The sequence below is a fragment of the Brachionichthys hirsutus genome, chromosome 3, assembly GCF_040956055.1.
Source record: "Brachionichthys hirsutus isolate HB-005 chromosome 3, CSIRO-AGI_Bhir_v1, whole genome shotgun sequence".
Lineage (NCBI taxonomy): Eukaryota > Metazoa > Chordata > Actinopteri > Lophiiformes > Brachionichthyidae > Brachionichthys > Brachionichthys hirsutus.
The window spans coordinates 2,569,759-2,580,755 of record NC_090899.1 but is presented as its reverse complement, the minus strand read 5'-3'; the positions used below and the strand labels follow the sequence as shown (position 1 = coordinate 2,580,755).

General features: G+C 46.7%; 1 protein-coding gene across 1 annotated transcript; it reads left to right on the top strand.

The window, feature by feature from the left end:
- Window positions 1–1,123: 1,123 nt before the first annotated feature.
- xrcc1 (X-ray repair complementing defective repair in Chinese hamster cells 1) lies at window positions 1,124–10,964 on the top strand. Its single transcript, XM_068760056.1, has 17 exons — window positions 1,124–1,174; window positions 1,295–1,387; window positions 1,712–1,819; window positions 1,908–2,066; window positions 2,320–2,394; window positions 3,198–3,324; window positions 3,498–3,604; window positions 4,153–4,312; window positions 4,402–4,645; window positions 4,771–4,887; window positions 7,688–7,769; window positions 7,866–7,962; window positions 9,314–9,356; window positions 9,693–9,823; window positions 9,902–9,992; window positions 10,080–10,155; window positions 10,260–10,964. The coding sequence occupies exons 1-17, from the start codon at window positions 1,124–1,126 to the stop codon at window positions 10,365–10,367; spliced, it is 1,869 nt and encodes a 622-aa protein (XP_068616157.1). The 3' UTR covers window positions 10,368–10,964.
- Window positions 10,965–10,997: the final 33 nt, after the last annotated feature.

Below are 10,997 nucleotides of genomic sequence, written 5' to 3'. Positions count from 1 at the left end.
ATGCAGCTCCTCAGATTTGATGTGCTCTTACAAGACAGCTGGCCCAAAGGCATTTTTAACAGTAGCTGCAGCATGTCTAATGCAAAGTGATCCTCAAGTCTAAATATTTTCTCGCTCTCAGCTCAAGCATTAATGCAAAGTGCAAAAATGTTCTAGAAAAGTATGGCAGGAGTTGTACCTGAAGGCTGTTCTGCATCTCAGCTTTCATCAGAAAGAGATCAAACATATTTCTTTCTTTATTAAAAAGGATCCCCATTAGCTGATACCGTGGCACCAGCTAGTCTTTCTTGGATCCGACTTTACATGCATCATTATATCAAACCAATAACCCATTATATCAAATATAATCCACACTTTCAGGTCTTTTTTTCTGCTTATGACAATCTTGTGAAATACTCACATTTAATTTTATGATGAGCCTTTTTACTGGAATGCAGGAAATCAAGCCATCTTTATGTTAGTTGCCCAATTACATTTCTTTACATTACATTTCATTTTGGTAATTCATATTAAATCTTATCTTTAAATTGGGTTGTAGATGATTTATCACAAAACGATTTACCGTATTCTCTCTCGGTGGATTTTTTTTTGTATTCCATAATTTACTCTGAACCATTGATGGCGCTCAATTTCTTGTGATTCTGTTTTACTACTGCAGAAGAAGAAGAACAAAAGCTCTCATTGGATAGAAAAGCCGCTAGTCGGAAATTACGTCACAACAAGGCACATCTTAGGTTTATGGTGGGAAAATTAGTTCGTTTGCAGACACACTTAACTTGAAATTAAACGCAATAATATGTGCTTTCTGGCAGTTAATATAATATTATAGTAATATGATATGTTTAGAGTACAGAACAGCCTTTGAGGTTTGTAAAAATCAGCAGTCTAATCAGGAAAAGTTCTATCTTTCTGTTGTTAGCTAGCATGCTATCACGATAGCCAGCTAGCTGTGTTAACGCTAGCAAGCGACCTTTAGAGGCTATATTTACTTTCAATGAAGCAACATTGCGTTTGTTCATCATTTAGCGACAGCGCTTAGCTGCAAATGCAATATATTGTCCGGTTTATTTGCCTTCACGCCGGTTAATTCGCGAATTCTTTTTTTTAACCTGTCAACAGCAACATGCCAGAAATCAAACTCAAACACGTCGTGTCTTGTAGCACCGAGGACCCTGTAAGTCAAATTGCCATTCATTTGTGCAGAAATCCATGTTTTCGTGTTCGTCTTTTGTCGCCAAGCATTTCGAAACGTGAACTTCCCTGCATTTCACTTATTGTCATAAATGCTAAACAGACACACAAAGCAGACAACCTGCTGAGCTCTGACACCTACAGAAAGTGGAAAGCAGCAAGACCCGGGGAGAAGCAGACGTCGGTCATTCTGCAGGTACGTTTTTTGCCCTAATACTGTGTCAGCCTGCAATGTTTACACAATGTATTGTTTGGTCGTCGTTGGTGTGGTTATACAAGTTGCAGATGCATTCTCTTAAGACCTGGTGACCCAGACTATTTGAATCAAATAAAACACAGACCCCCAGATTGTAACAGGTGAACTTATTAAAGTTCAGTGAATTTAAATCGGATTTGTTTTCCTGTTTTTGCCCTATATTCTCTGCCAGTTACTATTTTTTAAAAACAAGGGACTGATTGGTTCTGAGCTTTTAGAACTTGCGGCAGGTTTCCTTTTTAAGCTGTCTTACCTTTCTCACAGTTTGAGAAGGAGGATCACGTGCACAGCATTGATATCGGAAACGAAGGGTCGGCTTTCATCGAGGTGTTGGTGGGGAACTCTTCGGCTGTCAGAGACCAGGACTATGAGGTATTCGTACACGTACAACCGAGTACAAATCAGTTACTCTGCAATCTGTGCTCATTTTTTAATGCTGATTTTCCTTCCTCTCTTTTAGGTTCTTTTGGTTACGTCCTCCTTCATGTCCCCCACAGAGAGCCGCAACGGCACCAACGTGAACCGGGTCCGTTTCTTTGGGCCGAGCCAGCTGCAGAAGAGCGCAGCGCAGGAGAAGTGGGACAGAGTGAAGATTGTATGTAGTCAGCCATATAGCAAGGTGAGAGGCGGGCGATTTGACATGCAGCACAGACTGCACAGATGGAGCCATTAGCTATTCAGCAGTAAAGTCAATCTTCTGCATTTGGAATGTTGACGCAGCGCCGTCTTTAATCAATGTGGATGCTAATAATATGCTAAATAGATCATTTTCTGAGTTTGAGGTTGCATCTGTGGAGGGCAAGCGTACACTCAAATGTTTGTGTTCATCGCTACCAGTGAAAATAAACATGATTTGTGTGTTGACTTTGTAGGTCATAGCATACGGACTGGCCTTCGTTAAGTTCCATTCGCTGCCGGATAAAAACGATCCTCCTTCAACGTCTCCGGTGAGTCCTGCCACTGCTCTCATGCCGATCAGCTGTGTGTGGGTCAGGCTTATTTAGTGCCCGTTCCCAGGAAAGTAAAGGCTGACGAGCCAGCCAACCAACCACCCACCAAGCCCGAGCCAACCCACAAGCCTCCAGTTTTATAACCACAGTTGTCAGGACTGCGATCGCAGCACTCTCCGAGGCGCCGATCCTGCTGCGCTTTCTCTTCCTCCCCTGCTAGCAGGAGCGATTCTAGGCTGAATCAGACAAAACAAGCCTTTAACCCTTTATGGAAGACATTATCTCGGTTTCAATCTGTTCCTCTTTCACACACAATCGGCAGTCGGTAGCATAGGATGCTGCTTCGACACTTCATGACTCGCCTGCAGAAACTTCTTATAATTATGGGACTAACGTTATGAATCAACCTGTAAATCCCCATTGGCCAGAGTAATTAGATTACTTTGCTTTGTTTGCATCTGCACAACGACGGTTCATCAGATTAGTGTGTTATAATGGCATAAGTGTCCTTTTGGGCTGAGCTGAAAATGAATTCAGTCGAGGTGTTACCCTGGATTACGTGAATCAGAAGCCGTCAGATCGTAACATAATTATTTAGAACATCTCTGCGTTACTTCAGCGTGAAAACGTGATTTTCCTGAACTCGCGTGTCGCTCTGCGTCTGTGTGCGGTGAGTGTAGCATCCTGATCTGTGACCTGCACGACGTTATTGCTGTGAAACCATTTGTTAAGTGAGAGGAAATGCCTTTCAGGTCGTCCTCCTGCCGTCTCTTAAGCATGTTTTTCTTCTTGCCTGTCAGAAACTGACAAAGCTGGGGCAGTTCAGAGTGAAGGATGAGCCTCCTTCATCTGCGCCCAGTCTTCAGCCTGGCAGCCTCTTCTTCAGTCGCGACAACGACGCAGTAAAGTCCAGCCCTCCACCCAAGGGTAATCAAATCTATTCAAATTTACCGACTGTTGAATAACAGCCGAATTCTTTCCTTCTAACACTAAAATTCTCATCACTCATTAAGACACGTGTAATTAGGCTTTACTTGAAGGGCCTTCATCATCAGGTTACTTGTTTCCCTCACTGGCGGCCTGTTCTTTTCTCTCTTTAGTGTCTCCACAGAGTCAGAAGTTGTCTTATGCGGCTGCTGCCCTGCAGAGAGGCAGCAGCTCCCACTCATCAGAGCAGCCTTCCTCCTCCAACTCGGCCTCGCCGCAGGTGATGAACGACATCATCATCATCATCATCGTCCTTCGCTTCACTGCAGGAGCAGCAGCAAATCACTTTTCAACGTACTTTAGATATCCCAAGGCTTTCCGTTGCATATTTTATTGGTGCATTATTTGCATAATCTTTTGTATGGCCACAATAGAATAAGGTTTATTAAATGCACAATTCTTCCTGTTGGGGTGGAACGATGGTCGACTTTAACAGGCCGATAGAAGGAGTGTGTACAAAAACCATCCCCAGCCTGCACAATAAAAACATAATAAATAAGAAAGAAAACAAGGAGCTCACACCTCTGCCAAAGCCCAACAGTCAATAATTCAATAAAACCTTTTCCAAAATAAAATTCAAGTTTACTGGATGATGTCTGGGGGGGCAGTGTGTTCCAAAATGGAAGCCATCTGTCTTTTATGCTGCGACTGAAATCGGTCGGCAGGCAAAAATAAAGGAATCCGTGACTTTAAGGTTCACACCTTTGGTTATTTTATTGTGAAAAGGTTTCAGTGGTAATATTTCTTACACAAATTCTTTCCTCTTAGCTTCCAGCAAAAAGAAAGTTTGAGTTCAGCAAAGAGCGGCAGTCTTCTTCTGGGCCTCCCCCCTCGAAGAAGTTGAGTCCAAGCAGCTCCCCTGAGGGCAAAGCTGCGACCCCCAAACACAAGCCGAGTCCAGCCGGCACCCCGAGCAGCAGCAGCAAAGGTAACGCTTAACTCTGCGGCCGTGTCTCCGCATGCAGGACGTTTCCTCACCTGGAAAGTTCCGTAATGTTTCCTATTTTTCCCTTCCAGCTTCCCCGGCACAGAAGTCTGCTGAAAGGAAACACGAGAGCCCCTCCAAACCCGAAGCAAAACCCAGACGGCAGAGAGTTAAACCCCAGAGCGCGCTCCAGGTCCCGCTCAACCAGATCATGGAGGGGGTGGTGTTCGTCCTCAGTGGCTTCCAAAATCCTTTTCGAGGGGATCTGCGGGAAAAGGCTCTGGACATGGGAGCCAAATACCGGCCAGACTGGACACCCGACTCAACACACCTCATGTAAGAATCGAACCGGAGGCCGTGTCCTTCTTCGTGTCCTTCTTCGTGTCCTTCATCGTGTCCTTCATCGTTCAGATTCTCCTCTGTGTGTAACCGTGTGTCTGCGTTGATGTGTTTATCTCCAGCTGTGCCTTCGCTAACACCCCCAAGTACAGCCAGGTGAAATTCGCGGGGGGCATCATCGTACGGAAGGAATGGGTCATCGACTGCCATAAGAGGAAACAGAAGATCCCCTACAAACGGTGAGCGAGGGTCAAACATCGAACGCTATCCTGAGAGAGGAAGCTGCTGGAGGATTCGACCCGATGCGCAGGAGTCCGTTTCTGCACATGATGTCCTTCAGGGCCAGAAGTCAAGATGTTCAAAGCTACCTGCTGATTGGATTATTCTGAACAGTCACCGTGTGCGTATGAACCACACCGGGAGACTCGGGAAGAGAGGGAAGCTTTTTAAATGATTACTCCTGAAGGGCGGCGGCACACAGCACTTCATGAAACCTGATCCGTACGCTGCTACTACTGTACTTTTGGTTTGTCCCGTGAGGGGTCGCCACGGCAACCCAACGTTCTCCACTTCACCCTGTCCTTTGCATCGTCCTCCCCAAAACCAGCCACTCTCATGTCCTCCCTCACTACGTCCATGTCTCTCCTCCTGGGTCGGCCTCTAGCCCTGTTCCCTGGAAGCTCCATCCTCAGCATCCGTCTACCGATATAGTCCCCGTCTCTCCTCTGGACATGTCCAAACCATCGGAGTCTGTCCCCTCTAACCTTCACTGTCCCTCTTATTGTCTCATTTTTATCCTATCCAACCTGGTCACTCCCAAGAAGAACCTCAGCATCTTCATCTCCTCCACTTCTAGCTCCGCCTCCTGTCTTTTCCTCAGAGACACTGTCTCTAAGCCGTCCATCATGGCTGTCCTCACCACTGTCTTGTAGACCTGTCCCTTCATCCTCGCTGTCGCTGCAGCCTGTGTCGTCTCTATTTCCCCAGGCAGACCGCCCCTCCCCTGTCCAGCGCCGCTATTGTGTGCAGCTTTGATGATCTATCCCTTATTTAAAAGCCACATCTGCTATGGGTAATTAAAAGGACCACTTACTTTGATGATGACAAGCACCCAAACAAACACTCAAGCTGTCGCGCACGCACAAGCACTCTGCTGCCGAGCACCTGCAGGCAAAAGGACGCCTCCATTTAGCCGCTGTCATTCACATGCAGCGTGAGGCAGAGGCACGGCCAGAAATGCTTCCTCCATAGTCATTAAGCGATCACCGAGGATCCAGGGAGGATAGGGAGCAGAAAGCGCTCGACGGCGTCCAGGAAGAGAGATCCGAATGAGTAAACACGTTTCTCATTAAAACTCAAGAGGAAGAAAATAGTCACTAATCTAGTAAACGTGAAGCGACGACTCTTCTGCGCAGGAGACGGTGTGCAATTTAGAATCTTTAAAGATAACGAAGCACGGAATGCTCCCATCAGAACTGGGAGCCGCAAATGTTCCCATTAAAATGGTGTTTGTGTACAATTATACAATCAATAGTTTCATCTCCGTATAATAATGCATTGGTTTTATATAAAGCGCTATTCTGGACACTCAGACGCTTGAACTCATGCTAATTTGTTCCTGCTCTGGCTGAGAGTCGTTGCTGTTTGTTGTTTTTCTTATCAACCTCGCACCCCGTAATGACCCCTCAGTCGCCAAGGCAGACATGCTGATGGTGTCTTCACACATAGTTCGTGTCCTGACTGGCTTTAATACGAAAATAGAAGGAGAATAATTGTAGCGTGAAGCTACAGGAAGTAAATTAGAACCCTCTAAGTGGCTCTGGTCCAACATTTCTGCCTCTTTATGACCTCATTTATTAGCACTAAGTATAATATAGGGCTATAAACGAATACTTCATATATTTTTTTATGATTATTCTTTCAGCTAATGCTCAGTCTTTAGTCTATTACGTGTCAGAAAGTGGTCAGACGACTCTGAGCCGATCTGGTTTTCACCCTGCGGTTCACCGCGGGCCGAGCCGAGCCCGCGTTTGTCAGCTTTTCGAGGTAACAGCATTTATTACTTTAATCAACATGTTACACATCCCTCTCTCTCTTTCCTGCAGTATCCTTGTCATTCTTCAGTTTCCTGCACGAGGAGTTTTATTGAGGCGGGTAAACACGAGCCGGTGAAAGTCGCGGCGCCGTGCGATGATTGCACAATAGCGCTGGTGTTTCAACTCCCTGCATGTCACATTTGTCACGTTTACATGAAATGAAATCACATTTTTGAGAAGTTTCAGCGAGCCTAAAACAAAAGGAATGTTCAATCTCTCATTCTCAGGATTCTCAGAGGTGTAGATAGATTTAGTGTTGACCTTCTGAATGTGATGCATGAGAAACGTAAGCAAACAGCACTGGATATTCCTCTCAGGATTCTCCTTTGTCCCCCCCCCCCCCAAAATGAGTTTTGCTTATGCTCGTGAAGTCCGCCCTCCACGAGAAAATGAAATGTCAAGCAGAAATCCACTTTCCTCCTGCAGCGTTTGGTCTTCAGGCGGCCGCGCCGGCGTTTGCCCTTGTGTTTTGTTGCCACTTGCCCCACGAGGGTTTCCTGCTGTCAGGAAGCGTGCTCTGTATTTCATTACCTCAGCACACCTGGGCAGGTTACAGGCACCGTGTTCGCAACCGAATTCTCATATCAGGTTGCGATAATAATTGAGGCGGGATTTATTCGTTCAACGCATCAGGCGGAAGTTTAGTGTTTAGGTTTAGTGCTCGGATAAAGTCTCAGAGACGACTGGGTTGTTCTGGAATTTGTTTCCCACTGCAGTCCGTTCGATTTGATTCATGGCATGCAAGCGTCCAACTATGTAATCTACAGGAAGTTGTGGTGTTCTAAGCATTAAGACATTGAAAGTGTGACCTAAACTTTGCTTTCTTCCCTCTGCTCTGTGAGTAAGTCTGATTTTAAGCTCCATTCTTCATGCAGGCAGTCTCTTCTCTCCGGCCTTTAATCATCCCGACACGTTTTCTGCACCGTGTTTTGTCTTCCTGCAGGTATTTGATGGATGGCGCCGAGTCCAGCTCGGACAGCGAGATGGAAGTGGATGAGCAGGGCGAAGATGAAAAGAACTCCAAGGTACATTCGTTTTCGTCCCATAAAAAAATACGCCGATATGCAGATTCCCTTTCCTGTTTGAAAACGGCCAAATCTTTGTCCGCGTCGTTCTCGCAGACGCCGCAGAAGCAGGAAAGACGCGCGACCCCGAAAAAGACGCCAGGAAAGAAGAGTGAGGACGAATATGCAGCTTCCACAGACGTGGATGAACCAGGTTTGTGTCACACTATGAAAAATATCATAATTCGTAATCTTTGACTCTCTAAGTGCTGCAGAAGAAGCTGTTAAGAAGCAGCGACTACAATTTCACACCGTCAAAGTTCACCTTGGCGAGTGGAAAGGAACAAATAGATTCTGTTTGGGTTGAAGGTGAAATGAAACATTTCCTCCTCGCTTGTGTTGGCCAGAGAATTTATTTCACGACACTTTCTTAAGCCGATGTTCAAATAAGAGACAGAGTTGCTGTCTGCAAAACAACATAAAGGGAATGTAAAGTAAACAGCCCCGGCTTCATTTATCTATGCGGTTTATCCGTCGTATTGTCTTTCTGTACCGTGATGAAGACGAGTAAGCCTTACTCTTCCTCTTCCTCCTTCCTCCACAACAACCGGACAAATTGGTTTCACGTTTTCATTTCATCGAATACGGTATGAAAGGAGGTGTTAGTGCTGACAGGAAGTCACACGGGAGGAAACTTCAAATGAAAAGCTCCGGTTTAAAGGAAATGCATCCGACGGTTAAAGCAGGAGGTAAAAGTCAAATGGTTTCATTTCCCTTCTTACTTCACCTGCATTGTTAGCGTCCGAGTGGGAGGCTGGTTGAGTGCAGGTGCTGGAGAGGACTGCATGAATTCGGGGGGGGGGGCATGAGAGACAAAAGGGATCAACTTTATGATGCGTTCAGAAATAGACACGCCTCGGTGGAAAAGACGACACTCGAGACGCGGCCCGAACGTCATCGCTGTGAAGGGACTTGTGCATGTTTTTCATTTCTATGTTAATGCGAGGCCAGAAGTAGAGCGGAGACGACAAACACCGACCACACAAACACAAGTGCCCCCCCCCCCGTTCCCCCAGGAACCGGGTATCATCCTTTAAGCTGCTGATGGATTAATATGGAAATGTAGATTCACCTGGAACATCATGGCTAGATTCTGATCTGTCCTGACACACATTACACATTTATAAACCTATAATTCACTACGGTGGCGCAGTGGTAAGCGCTGTTCACAGGTTCGAATCCCACTTGGGGGGGCCTTTCTGTGAGGAGTTTTCATGTTCTCTGCGTGAGTTCTCTCCGGGTTCTCCGGCTGTGAATGATTGTCTGTCTGTGTGCGATGAACTGGCGGCTTGTCCAGGGTGTGCCCCGCCTCTCACCCGTTTACTGCTGGGATAGGCTCCAACACGACCCCGCGACCCGGTTTAGGACGATGCAGTCAGGAAGATGAATGAATGAATGAATAATTAAATGTCCGCTCAGCGTTGACTTTATTTATTTTATAGCGTTTCCTTGCAGTGAGTCGAGTTGTCCAGTTATTTAAGCTGACCTTTCTTCCACAGGAGGAGGAGGTGATGATTCTGCTGTGGACACGGAGGACGAGCTGCTGAGGTAAGCCGAACAAATCAGTGGCGTGGACGTATTATTGACTTCCTCCGCTCTCCGGTCGCTCTGCTGGGAAAGAAGCCGTCAAACGAATCGGTAATTCCACTTCCGCTTGAGTGGGCTTTCAATAATTAATTATTCAAAATGTTTGCTTTATTCTGAAACCTCCCACCGAGCGACGCCGCTGCTGTTACGCTGCGCCGGAAGTAAATGGCGGTTAGATTTCCACGTTAGCCGGCTCTTATTCGTTCTTCAAGCCAGATTCGGAAGCTCTGAGGCTTTCTCTGGGTGGAACCGCACTGAGAACACGATCTAACGAGTCCTTATTCGTTCCTCCGACAGGGTCGGGAGCCGGCAGAAGAAAGCTCCGGCAGAGGAGAAGCCGGTGAAGGAGGAGGATCCATACGGGGGGTCGACGGATGAAAACACGGACGCCGAGGCCGAAGTGGACCACCCCATCCCGGAGCTGCCGGGTCCGATCCGAAGCTGCTCTGTTCAACCCTTTCACATCCAAACGCTCCTCCCTCATCCCGTCTCCTCATTTGTTTCAGACTTCCTGAGCGGGAAGCACTTCTTCCTCTACGGTAAATTCCCGAACAACGAGAAGCGCCTGCTGCTGAGATACATCGTGGCCTTTAACGGGTGAGCGAGACGTCCGGACGCGACCCCGTCGCAACGTGAAATCCCGAATCCTCCGCGGTAAAAAACGCTCCGCTGTCTTTATTGCAGAGCCATCGAGGACTACGTGACAGAGAAGGTGCAGTTTGTGGTGACCAGTGAAGGGTGGCACGACTCGTTCGAAGACGTGAGTGGAAGCCGCTCCTCTTTTTCCGTCGGTGTCTCGTGTTTTAAAACAATCTGCCTGATGTTCAGAACGCGCTTTTGCCTCCGTCGGCCTTTCCGTTGCAGGCGCTGATGGAGAACGGTAACCTAAACTTCGTCAAGCCCGCTTGGATCTACGCGATCAATGACCGCCAAAAGCTGCTGCCCTATCAGCCCTACACCGTCGTCCCTTAGCGTCGCCGTGGTAACACCGCGGTGCTCCCGGATCGATGGGGTGAAGCCATACACACAATATCTTCCTTTTTCCTTTTTACATGAAAGCAATAAAGCCAACATGGTTCTTTAATGTCTTTACGTTCACTTGGTGTTCATGAAATGTTTTGATATTTTCACCACAGATGATCAAACCAGACTCCTCGTTTTCGCCGTTAGATTTAGACTCGTTAGCTTTTTACTTCCTGTCGCCGTGGTTACCTCAGGATCTGTCTAGAAACGAGTCTTCGCCCTCGCCCCTGATCGCCAGCGGCGCCGATAGGACTCGTCTAAGAGGCCCGAAAGTTAATACCATCAGCCAAAAGTTAGTCAAGGCTGAAGCCAACCGATGCAAAAACGTCAGCGCAAAGAACACTGGGGCTTGTTTTTCTGCTTTTAACTGTATTTAAGATGAGGAGCGGTAAATAGATGGATTTGTGTGTGTTATTTAAGAGCCTTAAATCTGGATTAATGTGGAAGAGGCTCAGCACAGAGTCAAGAGTTCCAAAATGTTTCAGCTCAGAGTGTTTGCCTGTCAAAAAAAACCAAATCTTTATTTGTACACTTGTTTTCTTATTGTAGCTACTTTGTTGAAATAAAAAGTGTTTTTAA